The sequence below is a fragment of the Tachyglossus aculeatus genome, chromosome 22 (assembly GCF_015852505.1).
Source record: "Tachyglossus aculeatus isolate mTacAcu1 chromosome 22, mTacAcu1.pri, whole genome shotgun sequence".
Taxonomy (NCBI): domain Eukaryota; kingdom Metazoa; phylum Chordata; class Mammalia; order Monotremata; family Tachyglossidae; genus Tachyglossus; species Tachyglossus aculeatus.
In genome coordinates this window covers 32,331,443-32,349,892 of record NC_052087.1, presented here as the reverse complement: position 1 = coordinate 32,349,892, position 18,450 = coordinate 32,331,443, and the positions used below count along the sequence as shown (strand labels likewise).

Genomic DNA, 18,450 nt, shown 5'->3' with positions numbered 1-18,450 from the left:
TGGGAAATGGGAGCTTAGCCTATGGAAGAAGATGAAAATTTTCCATACTTTATCCAGGCACATCATGAGGACACAACAGTAACTCTCTATGTCCATACGCTCTTCCTCTTCGGAGTTCACATTTTCCATGAAGCCCTTTCATCAGGCTTTTGTTTCTAGAAGCTTCCTTAGCATGGGGAATTGGGGTCCGATCTGGGGAAGAAGCTCAGAACAGTGAGTCTGGCAGTCCAGGAGAAAATGGTGAGAACTGGCCCAAGTCATTCATCATTCCTCTGCTGGCTTCATCTAGAGGCTGGATCTAGGTCTCTTCCTTGATCTGTGCTGTTTTAACCGCACCAAGTTAAATGACAATACAGTAATTAAAACCCTTTCCCCATCACCCATCCCATTTCTTCAATCTGGACGCATATTTGGAATTTCCAGTCGCCGATTTCATGTTTGATAGTAAGTCTGTGCCCAGAGATTTCCAGATTTCTTGAAGGACCTGAAGAATATGAGAGAGAAGTCAGGTAGAGAGGACGCTCATTCATTCATTCATTCTTTCAATCAAATTTATTAGGCGCTTATTACGTTCTTACTTTATCCTGGATCTATCCCCGTTTTTTCCACGTGGGGCACGACAGTTTCCGGCGATCCCATTCTAATGTGCCCCTTATATTGTTATATTATTCTGTACTCTCCTCAGTGCTTAGTACAGTGCCCTGCACACAGTAAGCACTCAATAACTACGATTGATTAAGATCCAGTTAAATCTAAATCTTCCATCAGAGGTTGGAAGATGGATGGGTTCTTCATTTTGGTTGTGCCTGATGCTGTATATGACTTCAAAAAAACTTCACCTGAAGAACATCTCTATTCCTTCATTCTAAATCACCCCCCCCCATCTTCTTCATTCCTAGTGTTGAGAGGAAAGACAGAGTAGGGAGCCAGATAACAATGAAGACGCCAGCTGGAATTTTGGAAAGCAATAGTGAAGGGTTACTGGGGAAACTTTGTACAAAATTCTCTTACCTGGCAATGTCTGCGAATGCCGTTAATAATGGCTTATTCACATAGGAGAGTCCATACTTGCTGCATAGTGACTTCACCAGAGGTGCAATCTTGTAGTAATTGTGACGGGGCATTGTGGGAAACAGGCTAGGGAAACCGGGAGAAGAGAGCATGTGAGATTGGAAACCACAGGAGGAATCTGTTTATCTTCTTGGGATTAATCGGTAGAATATTTATGATCCCCATTTTCCCAGACCTCAAACTTGCTCCCTGGAAGTAAGGTGCTTTGAAAGCTCTTTTAGACAGGCCAGGGGTTGTTTAGTGCTTCTAATTGGACAAGGAGAATGTATTGCTTCCATGTGACCATCTGAAAGAATAAAAGATCTTCCCAAGAACCAGGTTGGGGTTTAACTATCTATTAGATGGGACTGTATTCAGGCCATAAACTAACAGTCTACAGTAGATCCGCAGGTCAAAGATTCCGCCATTGTCAGCCTCTTTGAACTGCATGCAAAAATCCCTTCCCCTTCTGTGGCAAAGAGCAGGCCTGGTGGGTTTCTCCACCTCCAGATGTCTGAGGCTGTCTTTGCCATAGAACAGTGGTCATGGAAGAGGGAAGAGTGGAATATGTGTAAGCGCATTGTTGGAATAGCCTATACCAGTAGATGGGTGGGTTTCATATTGCAACCTGATACTTCCTCTCCTGTCCTATTCTTGATTTCAGCCCAGATTCTAGGATACTCAGCGTGATAAGTACCAAGAATGGACTTATCCTTTCTCTCAATAACATGGAGAAGAGAATAATAATAATGAATAATGATAATTATGGTATTTATTAAGTGCTTACTACGTGTCCGGCATTGTACTAAGTGCTGGAGTGGCTACAAGCAATTCAGGTTGACACAGTCTCTGCCCCACATGGGGCTCACAGTCTCAATCCCAATTTTACAGATGAGGTAACTGAGGCCCAGAGAAGTGATGTGACTTGCCCAAGGTCACACAGCAGGCAGGTTGTGGAGCCGGGATTAGAATCCATGACCTTCTGGCTCCCAGACGCAAGCTCTATCCACTGTACCACTCTGTTTTACATAAAATTCCCCCTCTAGACCGTGAGCTTGTTTTGGACAGGGAACGTGCGTATCACCGCTGTTATGTTGTACTCTTCCAAGTGCTATGCCTGCAGTAAACACTCAATAAATACGATCGATTGATTGAACAGAGGGAGGAAGCCAAACTGAGTTGGAAGAGGTAGTAAACATGATTCTATTTTTCTTTTCAAATTTTAGATTTGCAAACAATCCAGTAAGCCTCTACAATTTTTGATCTCTATAGCAGAAGCTTCCAACACCGTTTGGAAACTATGGTGAATTTTGTTCTTGCAGTTTCAACTTCAGAGGTAAATCCCGAAATGAATACATGCCACTAAACTTCAACATATACCTGTTACCAAACAGGTAGGATTTTCTTAGGTTTTGGCCAACCCTTCTCTCTACCTTCCTCCTGTTTTCATCCTCTGGAAATACGGCAGTTGTTTGGAGAAATTTGTGGATTTTTTTTTCCTGTCCACTATAAAGGGGCCACTAAATGGAGGATGTAAGAGACTGTCCATGTCCTTTCCATTGAGGGTTTAGATCATTAAGGTCTTAGGGTTGTCAAGGGAAAGCTGCCATAATAATAATAATAATTAGAGAAGCAGCGTGGCTCAGTGGAAAGAGCACGGGCTTTGGAGTCAGAGGTCATGGGTTCGAATTCCGGTTCCATCACAAGTCTGCTGTGTGACCTTGGGCAAGTCACTTAACTTCTCTGAGCCTCAGTTACCTCATCTGTAAAAATGGGGATTAAGACTGTGAGCCCCACGTAGGACAACTTGATCATATTGTATCTCCCCCAGTGCTTAGAACAGTGCTAAACGCTTAACAAATGCCATCATTATTATTATTATTATTATTATTATTATTAATAGTATGGCATTTGTCAAGTGCTTATTATGTGCCAAGCACTGTTCTGAGCACAGGGATAGATTCAAATTATTTAGGTTGGACATAGTCCCTGTCCCACATGAGGCTCACACTCTTAATCCCTACTTCACAGGTGAGGTAACTGAGGCCCAGAGAAGTTCAGTGGCTTGCCCAAGGTCATACAGCAGACATGTGGCAGAGCAGGATTAGAACACATGGCCTTCTGACGCCCGGGTCTGTGCTCTGTCTAGTAAGCCATCATGATAACTGACTGCTGGGCGAAGGCATTATGGGCCACTGCGCGTATTCAGCTACAATTGTTCAGGCTGTAATTAGGTTTTGAATGTAAAATTCATGTGGCCTCTCTCCCTAATGATGCACCCCTGCCTGTCTACTTTCTTGTTGCATATCCATTGCTCCTGAGGGACACGACTGTCAGGAAAAAGAGTGGGAGCCTTTAGCCTAATCATCAGTTCCTTTGGGCCAGATTCTTGTTCCCAAAGTCTCCAGGACTGGACGGAGCCTCGGCCGTCTTAACTGACAAGAGACGCCATCATCATCATCGTCGTCATCTTGCGTTTGTACTCACTGGTGCTCGATTTGGAAGTTCAGGTGTCCAGTGAACCAGTCGTTGAAGAAAGACTGCTGAATATTACAGGTGGCAATTACCTGCAAAGAAAAGGATTCCACAATGAATTTTTAAAAATAGGATTGGCTAAGTGCATACTATGTTGTCAGGCACTGTATTAAATGCTGGAGGTAGAGAAGCAGCATGGTATAGTGGAAAGAGCCCGGGCTTGTTGAGTCAGAGGTCATGGGCTCTAATCGCGGCTTCGCCACTGATCAGCTGTGTGACTTTGGGCCAGTCACTTGACTTCTCTGTGCCTCAGTTACCTCAGCTGTGAAATGGAGATGAAGACTGTGAGCCCATGCGGGACAACCTGATTACCTTGTATCTACCCCAGTGTTTAGAACAGTGCTTGGCACATAGTAAGCGCTTAATAAATGCCATCATTATTATAGTAAGCACTTAACAAATGCTATTATAATAATTATTATTATTATTAGATGCTGGTGGTGGGAAAGTCAGGGAGAGGACAGGTTTTGGGTAGGAAGATAAGGAGCTCTGTTTCAGATTACATTAAGTTTGAGGTGACAGGAGGACATTCATTCATTCAATTGTATTAACTGAGTGCTACTGTGTGCAGAGCACTGTACTAAGCGCTTGGGAAGTACAAATCGGCAACCAAGAAGGGTTGTCTTGAAGGCAGGAGGAGATGCGAGCCTGGAGAGAGGAAGGGAGATCAGGGCCGGAGATGTAGATTTGGGGATCAGCCACATAGAGATGGTTGTTGAAGCCATGGGAGCGAATGAGTTTTCCAGGGGTGTGGATGTAGATGGAGAATAGACGGGGACCCAGAACTGAACCTTGAGGGACCCCCACGTTTAGGGGGTGGGAGGCAGAGGAGGAGCCCTCAGAGGAGACCGACAATGAACGGCCATAGGGATAGAGGAGAACCAGGAGAGGACAGAGTCAGTGAAGCCAAGGTTGGATAATATTTCCAGGAGAAGGGGGTGGTCCACAGTGTCAAAGGCAGCTGAGAGGTTGAGGAGTGGGGAGGGTCGGTAGGGGAAATAAAGGGCTTTGTCTGTGAAAGGAGGGAGGATTTTATTGTGAAGCCATCGTTTCAGTCTACTGTTTGAGCTCACCCTCCAGGTCTAATTCTGGGGTGAATTATTGTGGACGGTGATAATAATAATGATGGTATTTATTAAGTGCCCGTTATGTGCTGAGCACTGGGGGTAAGTACTAGATAATCACATCAGACTCAGACCCTGCCCTGCTAGGGACTCTGACTCTCAAATGGGGCTAAAAATGATTTTATTCCATTCTGTAGATAAGAAAACTGAGGCACAGAGGAGTCAAGTGACTTTCCCAAGGTCACTCAGCTGGAAGAAGAGGAATTGTTCTGAAACAAAGAAACCAAGATGGGGAGCAGAATGGGAAACAAAGAAACCAAGATGGGGAGCAGAATGGCTTAGTGGAAAAAGCACAGGCCTGGAACTCAGAGGACCAAAGTTTTAACCTCAGCTCTGACACTTGCTTGTTATGTGACTTTTGGTCAGTCACTTAACTTCTTTACACCTCCGTTTCCTCAGCTATAAAATGGGGGTTCAAAACATGTTCTCCCTCCCTCTTAGACTTTGAGCACCACATGGAACAAGGACTCTGTCTGACCTAATTAAGTGCTCAGAATAGGGCTTGACGCGTAGTAAGCACTAAACAAATGCCATGATTATAGTTATTATTATGACATCAGATTTGATGTCCTCCCTGAAATGGGAAACGCTGGAGTGAGGTATGATCTCCCCTGTGCCAAAGAACCCTTGGACAACACATCCCACTTTGGGGCTGTTTCCTTCTGCATGGCTGTTCTCCTGGCATTGTCTAAAGTGCATTCTGGGCCCAGGACTCCTCTTTATGAGGCAGAGGGAGGTCTGTTTAGTTATCTGACCACCACAGTGTTAAAGCTCCTTGCCACTGTGGACAATAACAGGCCCAGACTGTGCTGAATATTTGGCAGCCACAGAAGGTGACTTTTTTTCCTTTGGTGGCATTTGTTAAATGCTTATTATGTGCCAAGCACTGTACTAAGCACTGGGGTATATACACGTTAGTCAGCTTGGATGCAGTTTCTGTCCCATGGGGGATCACAGTCTAAGTTGGAGGAAGCAGGATTTAATTTCCATTTTACAAATGAGGAAATTAGGCACAGAGAAGAGAAGTGACTTGTCCAAGGTCATACGGGAGAAAAGTGGAGGAGCTGGGATTAGAACCCAGCTCCTCTGATTCCCAGACCCACGCTCTTTCACTAGTCCATACTCCCTTGAGCCAGACACCTCATGGACAGGGAATGGCTCATGACTCAGAGGATGAGATTCTTTCTAGAACACTGATCTAAGAGGAGGGCCTGTGTAGGGGAGCTCAGAACAATTCCCAAACTCTTTCTGAGCACGGAAGCAATGTAAGCGAAAGGAGCAAAGGTCTGGGAATCAGAGAACCTGCTTGCTAATCCTGGCTTCATCACCTGCTTGTTATGTGATTTGGGCAAGTTGCAAATTCTCTGGGCCTCAGTTTCCTTATCTATAAAATGGGGATTCAATTCCTGTTCTCCCTCCTATTTAGACTGTGAATTCTATATGGGACAAGGACCGCATCCAACCTGATTATACTGTATCTACCCCAGCTCTTAATACAGTGCTTGGCACCCAGTAAGCATTTAACAAATCTTCTTCTTACCCCTCTAGACTGTAAGCTTATTATGGGCAGGGAACACGTGTGCTAATTCTGTCATATTGTACTTCACCAAGTGCTTAGAACAATGCTCTGCATAGTCCCTCAATAAATACCATTGGTTATGATTATGCTTCTGCATATTCTTTTATTTTTATTATTGTTGTGATTGTTATGACCATTCCTGGGCACTTTACCCTATGCACTGGAAAGTTTCTAGAGCTTCCAAGAACATACATGGGGAGGCACCAGCTGAATTTGATCCCTAAGAACCTCATTCCTGAGCCTGCCTCTGACTCACTTTAGATTGTCATGGGAGATAGAACAGTACTCCACAGGTTTAGCCCGTTCCTGACTCACCGACTTGAGAGGAGAAACAGACACCAAACATCATAAGCACTTAGTATGGTGCTCGGCATACAGTAAGAGCCCAATAAATCCCCCTGATGGATTTACTACCTGAGTGCTAAGCCAGTCTTGGTTGGTCTCGTAACTCATTTTCATTGGGATGTGGCTCATCTGAGTGACATATGCAATCCACGGACTCTCCAACAGCCTGCGGGGGAAGTACGAGAAAAGACGTTGATTAACTCAACCACTTTCAGGTCCAGCACGTGTCAGAACGCCTGAGGAAATTACGTAAAGGATAAAAACCATAACAATATTTGACACCTTGGGTGTGGTCTAACTCAGAGGCACCTGGTCCTCGTGAAATCACTGTTGACTCTTCTGTTTTCGTTGGTAGAAAGTGAGTTCTGAGGATTATTCTACCCATTCCTTTGCTCTGGCAGGGGAGAAAAAGTGGCGGAGACACCAGCAAGAATGTTCCCTTTGGGAAGAGAGAATCCTCTGTGTTGTGAAAATGGAGTCAAACTCACTCATTGCAACCCAGGCTAAAGGTGTTTGCCGTTCCCGATCCCGTACTGCTGATCACCCTGGGCTCAGGTTGACTCCCCTCTGTGGTCTTTTAGACCAGGAATGGGCCAAGATTCCCAGGGAGGAGACAGGCCGTGAATCCACCTCAGATGTTGTCGGGTTCCCTGGGACCATCCACCCTGAGGAGGGGATTGTCAGATTTCCTTCTTATCAGGGGGAGTTTCCCATGACTAGATTTTAGGGACATTAAAATTTCATTGATTGCTCCTTTTGCTGATTTTCATTTGTTTTTTGTCCTCTCCATCATTAGCTGTATTCGTTCTCATCTGAGTTTAAAACGTATCTCCAGAGAGTGACCGAGTCAATGCATTTCAAACGGAAATGGGTAGAAGCTACAAAATGCTGAGTCCATCAGGGTATCCTAACTTCTATTTTGAAATCCAGGGCTTGAAATTGAGGGGCCCCCAGGGATTTCTGGAATGGTGGATATTTTAAGCAGGAGCCTGCAAGCCTGGGAAACGTGATGTTTCACAATGCTTATTAATAATAATAATGATAATATTAATGTTAAGTGTTTATTCTGTTTCAGACACTATGGTAAGCACTGGGCTGGATACAAGCAACTTGGGTTGGACACAGTCCCTGAACCATGGGGGGCTCAAAGTCTCAAACACTGTTTTAAAGATGAGGTAACTGAGGCACAGAGAAGTGAAGTGACTTGTCCAAAATCACACAGCAGACAAGTGGTGGAGCCAGTATTAGAACCCACAACCTTCTGATTTCCAGGCCCATGCTTTATTATATAGTGCTGGGGACTTCTCTCTCCATCACCATTTGAGGTACCTGGAGATTGGCTTCCCTATCCCCCCATCCCTCCTTCTCCCCTCTATCAATCTCCACCTTCAAACAGAACCGTCTTCTCAGAGGGAGGGTGGGGATAATAGGAATTTCCTCAAATGCTTGTGGTGATCAGTAAGAGGTGGCACAGTGTCAGAGAACCTGCTAATCCTGGCTTTGCCACTTGCCGTGTGACCTTGGATGAGTCTCTTCACTTCTCTCTGCCACCGTTACCTCATCTATAAAATGCCTCTTCTCTCTCTGCCTTAAGACTGTGAGCCCAACATGGGACGGAGACTAACCTGAGTATCTTGAATAATAATAATAATAATAATGATAATAATTGTATTTGTTAAGCGCTTACAAAGCACTGTACTAAGCTCTGGGATAGATGCAGGACGATAATGATGATGGTATTTTTTAAGTGCTTACTATGTGCCAAGCACTGTTTTAAGCACTGGGATAGATACAAGATAATCAGGTTGTCCCACGGGGGGCTCACAGTCTTCGTCCCCATTTTACAGATGAGGGAACTGAGGCACGGAGAAGTTAAGTGACTTGCCCAAAGTCACACAGTTGACGAGTGGTGGAGTCGGAATTAGAACCCATGACCTCTGACTTCCAAGCCTGGGCTCTTTCCACTAAGCCACACTACTGCCAATAATCAGGATAATCCGGTCTCACATGGGGCTTTCAGTCTAAGAAAGAGGCAAAGCAAGTATTGAATCCCCATTTTGCAGATGAGGGAACTGAGGCACAGAGAAGTGACTTGGCCAAGTCCCACCGCAGGCACATGGCAGAGGTGGAATTAGAACCCAGGTCCTCTGACACCCAGGCTTGTGCTCTTTCCACTAGGCCATGCTATCCCATTGCTTGGTGCAAAGCTTGGCAAATAATAAGCACAAAATAAATATCAATTATTAAGATTATTATTAGAGCCATGGGCATTCAGCAATTACCATGGCAATATAAGCCCCACATTCCTGTTGTCCCCTGAGGACTGGAGAACACCCAAATATGCTTTACTCTTAAGGTGTCAAGTCCCAGTTTTCTGCTGAGCAATATTATCCTACTCCATTCTTTGCTCCCATATTGATATTTGGAGAAATGTCCAGAAATGAAGGCCTTAGAATTGGCTTGTGAAGCTATAAATAAAAGATGTGAATCCTTCTCGAATCTTTACTTCATAAAGATAGTTGGGCAACTGGGATGCTATTCTCCCCATTTTATATATGGGGAAACAGAAAGTCAAAGAAATTAAATAATTTGCCCCAATTTACCCTTCCTGTCAATAGAATTCAATCATTACGGGGCCTTGTCCCTATTAGGAAATTCTACCTTTTTGAAGAAAACAGGAAGTACTGCAACATAGAACAGAGCATGGGCCAGAAGTGACAGCTAAACTTGGCAACTCATTGACAAATAATTTATCCTTTCAAGTGTAGAAATATATGATGATTTGGAAGCAGCATTGCTCAGTGGAAAGAGCCCGGGCTTTGGAGTCAGAGGTCATGAGTTCAAATCCCATCTCTGCCAATTGCCAGCTGTGTGACTTTGGGCAAGTCACTTAATTTCTCTGTGCCTCAGTTACCTCATCTGTAAAATGAGGATTAAGACTGTGAGCCCCCCGTGAGACAACCTGATCACTTTGTAACCTTTCCAGCTCTTAGAACAGTGCTTTACACATAGTAAGTGCCTACTTAATGAATGTTATTATTATTATTATTATTATTATTATTTGCTTCTCAGGACAGACAAAAGCAGTACCTGCCTTGAGACCATGTTACAACCAGGCTGCTCTATAAAATCTGCTGAACTATAGGGTACCCACAGCTTGGACTAAAGGAATAAGAGACTCCTTTTGCTCTCTTACTTGACAAAAAAGATGAGAAGGATGGTGCCGATAATTCCGTAGTATGGGCTGAAAGTGATGAAATAACGGATGTAAAAACTGAAGGCCCAGGCGATATCCTAGGGAAAGAAAACACTTGAAGGAGAATGTATTTGAAACAGTTCACTGTTCCCCACTTCTCCATCACCTATTTCTCATCATCACTAGAGAAACTCCTCTGGGAATGGGACAAGACCTTTCTTTTCTCCCCTTTCATCTGGATTGGATTTGTTGGACTACTTTCAGATAACAGGCCCAGGATGAGCTATTACAGGTTGCACAGATTTGTACAGATTTATTACTCTATCTATTTTACCTGTACATATTTACTATTCTATTTATTTTGTTAACGATGTGCTTCTAGCTTTATTTCTATTTATTCTGATGACATGACACCTGTCCACATGTTTTGTTGCCTATCTCCCCCTTCCAGACTGTGAGCCCGTTGTTGGGTAGGGACCATCTCTATATGTTGCCAACTTGTACTTCCCAAGCACTTAGTACAGTGCTCTGCACACAGTAAGCGCTCACTAAATACGATTGATTGAAATGAATGAATATTAAATGGCAAGTTGGGGTTATTTGAAAGTCAACCCAGAACCACAAGGAGTATGGTGTTAAGAAGGGCTACCATCATGCTTCCTCCCTGCATGGGCCATGGGTCTGATCGAGTGGAAAGTTTCTTGTGCTCTTGTGTTTTAATCTGTCACTTACCACCCAGTCCTTGCGCAGGTACATGACTTGCATGGATTGTAAGTTGAAATATCCAGGCATAAGTAACGGTAGCCCAACTGGAAAGGAAGATCAGCACCAGTGAGAACAAGGATGGGGAAAACCAGGAAGACAGTGGAATCAGTGAGAAGCAGCGTGGGCTAGAGGAAACAATACGGGCCCAAGAGTCAGAGGTGGGTGAGACATCTCTGTAAAATGGGGATTAAATACCTGTTCTTCTCTCTAAGAGCATGAGCCCAGTGTGAAACAGGGGCTCTGTCTCATCTGCTTCTATTAAATCCACTCCACTGCTTAGTACAGTGCTTGTCATATGATAACTGTTTTTCAAATTCCCACAGTTTTTATTTAAGCAGGTGATGCCTGCAGGACCTGAGGCAAGGAATGCTAGTGGACCTGGAGATGAAATATTGAGCTGACTCAAAGCAGCCCTCTTTGGGGATAGCTGGTTCATATCCTGAAATTGTTAACAACTGTGTGGAAAATAACCAGACTACACCTAGGACATGTGTTTTGTTTTTTCCCATATTCGATCTTTTCCACCCCCACCCCTCCACCACTCCAATTTTCTTCCTGAATTACCTTTCAATAATCAATCAATCAATCAATGGTATATAATAAGCACTTCCTGTGTGCAGAGCACTGTACTAAGCACTTGGGAGAGGACAAAAAAATTGGTAGGAGTGAACCCTGCCTCAATCTTTCCATCCCAGCTGCCTCCCCACACCCTCATCCTCACCAGGGAACACTTACAATACGGGACTTTTCCCCCCATCCTCCCCTTTCTTCCTCCCTCTTCTGAATATTTTTTCCCTAGATTTTTCCTCCTTGAAATCTTATCCCCAGTTGAAGGAGGAACAGAGTTGCCCTGCATTTGGGAACACCATGCTTTTCAAAGAGTTTTAGTCACAACCTTGCTGAAGGAGAATGAAGTGACCAGATGAGCGGGCAGAAGGCGAGAATGTGCAGAGAGACTCACCCAGATAAAAATAGAGGTGCTGTTTCTCATAGTCTATATACTTGATTTTTTTCTTGCCATACTAAAGTGGGAGAAGAAAATAGAAACGAGACAACATTCATCTTACTACTTCAATGTGTAAAATTCTCTTGCCATATTATCTTTACTTGGTGATACAGGCCTAGAAATGAGTCAATTAGACATTTTTCACCCATAATATTGAACAATTGGAGCCATTTCAGTGCAGCAACCCCTTTTCTACAGCCTCACCCAAATTTCTAGATAATACCAGGTGGACCCTTACTTCTAAGTTACTAGTGGGATTGCAAGTGGTTTTCTTATGGAATCATTATGGAAGTATGGTAAGACAGTCATTTTCTGCACTGCCAAGGTGAAAGAGAATGGAAAATGACTTTTCCTGCTGGATTCCCTTTATTTTTCAAGGTTTTTCTATATGGGAAGAACTTCCTGACAGTACACCACCTTCAGAACGTGGTGAGTTAATCTTTTTGGTGTGGCTGAATTAGCATCAACACCAACGGAAACAATTTATCCAGACAAGATGCAGTGCTTCATAGTTTTGGCAGGAGAAAAGGGAAATTGGGCCCACTAAGCTGGAAAAACCTGTTGTCAATGGGAGCCGGTCTTTGCCTCTGGTCTTTCATGACCTGGAAACATCTGAGAAAACAGGTGTTTCATTTGATTAAGGCTTTCACATTTTCCTCCAGGTGGAGACCGAAGCTTCCTAAGTACTTACATCTGGAAGACTGCATCACTCCACCTAAGGCAGAGAGTTAGCCTAAGATGTTATCTCTCCTGGCATCTCCAAGTGCCCTTGCTTATTGAAAAGTAACTGCTGGAAAAACTTGGAGGAGCCAAACAACTCTTCAGGCCGTGATTTGAGCTGAGTGAAAATCAGTGAGTAAACTGAATCCATGTATGCAATAATCACACTGGAGTAATCAATCATATTTATTGAGCACGTACTGTGTTCAAATCAGTGGTACTAAGCACTGGGATAGCAGAACCTCTTAAAATAGATTCACAGAGTGTTGATCAAACTGTTTAAAATTCCTAAAACCCACCTAGACAATGGATCAACTGGCGTAATTATAGACAGGCTCTTGTGGCTTGCGGTTAGGAAGATTTTTCTCTTACAAGTGTACTGGAGTCCAAAGCCTGGAGTTTTGTTGAACCCTCCACCCTGAGCTCCAAACTCGACTCACCCTTGAATATGTCCTTGAGTCTCACTTGTACTTATGACCTCTAAATCCTACCTTGATTGGTTGGGTTTCTCCAAGCAAAAAAAGGGGTCCCATATCGATATCTGGATCTTTGGGGTAGATGTTTGGCTTTACATGATGTTGGAAATGGCGATGATTCCACCAGTTTGGTGACATACCCTGAAGACAGGGGGAAAGTGTTCAGCAGGTGATGATGATGGCATTTGTTAAGCGCTTACTATGTGCTAAGCACTGTTCTAAGCACTGGGGTAGATGCAAGGTAATCAGGTTGTCCCGCGTGGGGCTCACAATCTTCATCCCCATTTTACAGATGAGGTAACTGAGGCACAGAGAAGTGAAGTGACTTGCCCAAAGTCACACAGCTGAAAAGTGGCAGAGCCGGGATTAGAAACTATGACCGGGCTCCCAAGCCCGGGCTCTTTCCACTAAGACATGCTGCTTCTCTATGAAGCAGAAGGCCTCCAATAAAGTTGCTTTGGGCAAAATTCTCTGCCGTCCCAAACTTTCAATGTCCCATGAATAGACTATGGGCCTGAAAAATGTCTACGTATCTTTTGAACAACACTTACTTTCAGATGGCCCATCACAAATTTATGGAAGAGGTGATTCCACCTGGATTTCTTAAATGTAGAGAGATGTCCAGTATCATGCTGCAAGAATGAACTCTGAGCCTGGGAAAGACAAATCAAGACTTTAGGTTTGAAGACAAGTAGAAGTGGATGAATAATAAACATTTCATCACAAACAATAGTAATAATGGTAGTATTTGTTAAGTGCTTACTATGTGCCAAGCACTGTTCTAAATGCTGGGGGAGACACAAGGTAATCCGGTTGTCCCACATGGGGCTCTCAATCTTAATCCCCATTTTACAGATGAGGTAAATGAGGCACAGAGAAGTGAAGTGACTTGCCTGAAGTCACACAGCTGACAAGTGGCGCTGTCAACTTGGCACTGATAAACAAGGCACTCATTCTCCTATTAGATCTCTTTCGAGCAGGTAAGACTTTTCTCGTTTACCTTAATAGCTGTTACAAACAACAGAGAGGGGGAAACAAGATGAAAATGCAAAACGTCCACGGATAGTCTGCCAAAATGAATGTAGATAAATGTAAATTGATGCAGAAACTCTGGTGGAGTGGGAGGCTCAAGGAGTAAAATGATCTATATTCTGTCTACCAATCAATCAGTGGTACTTGTTGTGTGCTTACTTTATGCAGGCCCTGTATTGGACTGCTTCTTTCACATGGGGTTTTTTCGTACCTGGGAGATGGTGAGAATAAATGAAATGAGCAAAGTGTGAATCCAACCACTGCCATAGATGAACACTATTAACCAAGCCAAAGCTTCCAAAAGCAGGATCTGGCTCAGGTGAAGAGAGAAGAATAAGGGATTGGCATCAAATAATTTCATGTCCTCTGCTGTTTTTCTCAGGGCACGAAAGTCTTCTACCAACTGGGCCTGCAAAATCAAAGCATAATGGTGGAAAGAGGCCCTTCTTGGTTGGGTATGTTCGTCTTTACATTTCATAAGCCAACTTTTATGAACACGCTCATCAATCTTGGGCTTCCACACCAAAGCCACACGGCCACTCTGCAGTGCCTGCCGAGTTGCAAAGAGCGGATCCATATCCCTGTGGCCCTGGGTTCCTCCTCCATCTCTGCCATCTAACACCTCCTGCTCTCCACAGGAGTCGGATGTGCTAGAAGGCAGAACGGCAGCCTGCCCATAACCTTTAGATGGTTCATCAGAGCTGTCCACAGTCTCACGCGCCGATTCAGGAGTGGTGAGGAGCCCGAAACAGCTTCCTTTAACAGTACCACAGCCTGCTGTTGTTATTGCTGTTTTTATCTCATCTACTCCGTGATTTCTCTCCTTGCTTATCTGGCACCAGTTCCCTCTTCCCTCTCCACCCCTTTTAGATTAAGAGCTCCTAGTGAGCCAGGATTTAGAGACAGTGGGGCCTGGTGGAAAAAACTGGGAAGTGGGAGACAGGACACTTAGGTTCTAGACTTAGCTCTGTCACTATCCTGTCGTGAGTCCATGGGTATGTACTGCAGGAGTTTCACTCCTTTAATCCCCACTCCCACCACAGAGCCGCAGAATTCCAATTTTCCCAACATGGCCCAATTGCTAGCACTTGCCATCCCTCATAAGTCTCTTTATCCATGGCTCTTGGGTTCCCATTCACCCCAATACACCCAGACCCTTCCAGATAACACCCCAGTGAGTCTAAACTATTTCCCACACTTTGGCTGGACCTTGGCAATTTTGCCAGATTCTTCTTGTATTAGAGCTTCCCTTTATGCCCACCAATGCTGAACACACTGTCAGGGCCAGAGAAACATGGAAGTGAAAGTGCTTTCCTTGCCAGTTTTGGGCTCCTCCTTGAAGTTGTTTATGATCGGTCATAAGGAGCTCAGCTGCGGCTTCATAGTGCGAAACCTGAAACATCAAGCGATGCCAACATTTGGGCTTTGGCCAGACTCACGTTCTTGTGTTTTTCAAAGCTGGGTTCTTCTGGGGAGAGCTGTCCAATCAGCAGCGGCTTAAGGTACTTCTGCACAAGATTTTGGTCAATGTGCATGGCCCAGAAAACATCCTAGTGTCGGGGGAAATTTGGACACAAATTAGACAGAGATGAATTAAACAGAATCTCTCCTACTACTACTAATAATGATGGCATCTGTTAAGTGCTTGTCAAGCACAGGGGTAGATACAAGTTTATCAGGTTGGACGCAGTCCGTGTCTGACATGGGGCTCATAGTCTTAATCCGCATTTTGCAGATGAGGTAACTGAAGCACAGAGAAATTGAGTGACTTGCCCACGGTCATGAAGCAAAGTGTTAGAGCCGGGATTAGAACCCAGGTTCTTCTGCTAGGCACATGCTCTATCCACTAGGCCATACAGTCCCCTGATTATCACCACACCTCTTTCAAGGCTAGGGATTGTCTGCTAGTGCTCAGAATGGATAACACAGTGCAAACAGAAAAGATGCACATCCTCTAGACTGTAAACCCCTCGAGGTCAGGGAATGTATCTACCAACTCTCTTATATTGTACTCTCCAAAGTGCTGAGTACAATGCTCTGCACACCGTGTCTGATTTTTCTGTTTCTCCAAAGACCACTGGAGAGAATGTTCCTGCCTTGAGAACATAATTCCATATGTAAATCCTAGTGTAGTTCAGCCATTCCAGTATTCCATATTGCCAGTTCCCTGGGGAAACACAAGCTGGGTCTGAATGGGGGGTGGAGGGGTCTAGAATTTTTAAAAGAATTTTCCTGTGGAAAATTCAGATTTGTGCCCCAAACTGCTCATGTTCAACATACGCCGCAGTGTAGGAATCTCACCGTGTAAACAGGATAAATGCTTTAGAGCTATGTAGCATTTATCCTGTTTCCTCATCGACTTTGGAAAGTCAAACACCAACATGGCCATCTTATTGCCAAACTGTACTATCGACTTTTCCATTCCCGTTGTGGAGGAAGGAGAGGGTGGCTCAGGACAGTGATAGATTGGTGTCAAGGGTGAGAGAACATAAGGAGAACTGCTACAACCTCCAGGTAGCAGCTTTCAATCATTAGGGGAGGAAGTATGGCATAGTGGATAGAGCATGGGCCATAGTGGATAGAGCATGGGTCTTGGGTTCTAAACCTGGATCTACCGCTCATCTGCTCTGTGGCCTTGGGCAAGTCACTTCACTTCTCTATGCCTCAGCTACCTCATCTACCTCATCTGTAAAATGGGCATTAAGAATGTGAGCCCCGTGCAGGACAGGGATTGTGTCCAAACCGATTTTCTTGTATCTACCCCAGTGCTTAGTAAAGTGCCTGGCACATAGTAAGCACTTAACAAATACCATAATTATTATGTAGACCGTAAGCTCCTTATGGACAGGCATCGTGATTGCTAATTCTGTTGTCTTGAACTCCCAAGCGTCTAGTACAATGCTCTGCACATAGTAAGTGCTCAATAAATACCATTGATTGAATGATTGATTGATTTGGAAATCCCAGTCAATGAAGATGGAATCTCACAGAAAAAAAAATCTCCATCAACTCAATCTTAAAGCTTTAGAGCCCTATTGTGCTAAAATGTGGTGACAAACTCAGGCTGCGGTCAGTTAGCCAAGGAGCCCGGTGTGGGCAGGGATTGTCTCTATTTGTTGCTGTACTGTACTTTTCAAGTGCTTAGTACAGTGCTCTGCACACAGTAAGTGCTCAATAAATGCGATTGATTGAATGAATGAATGAATATTTATTGAGTTCTGACTGTGTATAGAGCATCATTCATTCATTCATTCATTCATTCAATCATATTTATTGAGCACTTACTGTGTGCAGAGAACTGTACTAAGCACTTGGGAGAGTACAATATAATAATAAACAGACGCATTCCCTGCCCTTAATGAGCTTGCAATCTAGAGGGGGAGACAGACATTAATATAAATAAATTACAGATACATACCTAAATGTTGTGGGGCTAGAAAGGGGGCAGAATCAAGGGAGCAAATCAGGGTGACACAGAAGGGAATGGGAGAAGAGGAAAGTGGGATCCTAGTCAGGGAAGGCCTCCTGGAGAAGATGTGACTTCGATAAGGCTTTGAAGGAGGAGAGAGTAATCGTCTATCAGATTTTGGGAGAGTATGATACATTAGAGCTTGTAGATATGATCCCTGCCCACCAGGAGCTTACAGTCTAGAGGGGGAATCAAATCCAACCGGCATTCTCTGTCTAATGGACAATGCTGTATAGCCTGTAACGGCTCCTTCCTCTCCCCCTCCTCCCCCTCTCCATCCCCCCGCTTTACCTCCTTCCCCTCCCCACAGCACCTGTATAAATGTATATGTGTTTTGTATGTATTTATCACTCTATTTATTTATTTATTTTATTTGTACATATTTATTCTATTTATTTTATTTTGTTAATACGTTTTGTTTTGTTCTCTGTCTCCCCCTTCTAGACTGTGAGCCCACTGTTGGGTAGGGACTGTCTCTATATGTTGCCAACTTGTAATAATAATAATCATAATGATGGCATTTATTAAGCGCTTACTATGTGCAAAGCACTGTTCTAAGCGCTGGGGTAGATACAAGGTAATCAAGTTGTACCACGTGGGGCTCACAGACTTAATCCCCATTTTCCAGATGAGGTAACTGAGGCCCAGAGAAGTGAAGTGATTTGCCCAAAGTCACACAGCTGACAAGTCTCTATATGTTGCCAACTTGTACTTCCCAAGCACTTCGTACAGTGCTCTGCACACAGTAAGTGCTCAATAAATATGATTGATTGATTGATTGATTGATTGAAGTGACGGAGCCGGGATTTGAACCCATGACCTCTGACTCCAAAGCCCGGGCTCTTTCCACTGAGCCACGCTGCTTCTTCCCAAGCACTTGGTACAGTGCTCTTCACACAGTAAGCGCTCAGTAAATACGATTGAATGAATGAATATATGCCGTAAAGAAATGTGTACTTCTTGTCTGTAGACTGTGAGCTCCTTGTGGGCAGGGAATGTGTCTGTTGACATATTGTACTCGCCCAAGTGCTTAGTACAGTGCTTTGCACACAGTAAGAGCTCAATAAATATGATTGAATGAACAGATAGGTGGACACAACCCACTGGAGGGTCGCAGCTCTGATCCAGTAGAGAAGCAGCGTGGCTCAGTGGA

The 18,450-nt window shown here is 44.1% G+C and overlaps 1 protein-coding gene across 1 annotated transcript in view; it reads right to left on the bottom strand.

Moving 5' to 3' along the window:
- Positions 1-432: 432 nt before the first annotated feature.
- The window catches only part of LOC119943864 (fatty acid desaturase 2-like protein FADS2B), a 31,584-nt gene continuing 13,566 nt past the window's right edge, over positions 433-18,450 (bottom strand). The window contains exons 2-12 of the mRNA XM_038765049.1: positions 15,268-15,378; positions 14,040-14,237; positions 13,348-13,449; positions 12,812-12,937; positions 11,556-11,616; positions 10,562-10,638; positions 9,830-9,927; positions 6,703-6,799; positions 3,538-3,617; positions 1,012-1,137; positions 433-484 (exon numbers count right to left, since the gene is read on the bottom strand). Coding sequence (XP_038620977.1) covers positions 433-484; positions 1,012-1,137; positions 3,538-3,617; positions 6,703-6,799; positions 9,830-9,927; positions 10,562-10,638; positions 11,556-11,616; positions 12,812-12,937; positions 13,348-13,449; positions 14,040-14,237; positions 15,268-15,378 — 1,128 coding nt within the window. The remainder of the gene's footprint in view (positions 485-1,011; positions 1,138-3,537; positions 3,618-6,702; positions 6,800-9,829; positions 9,928-10,561; positions 10,639-11,555; positions 11,617-12,811; positions 12,938-13,347; positions 13,450-14,039; positions 14,238-15,267; positions 15,379-18,450) is intronic.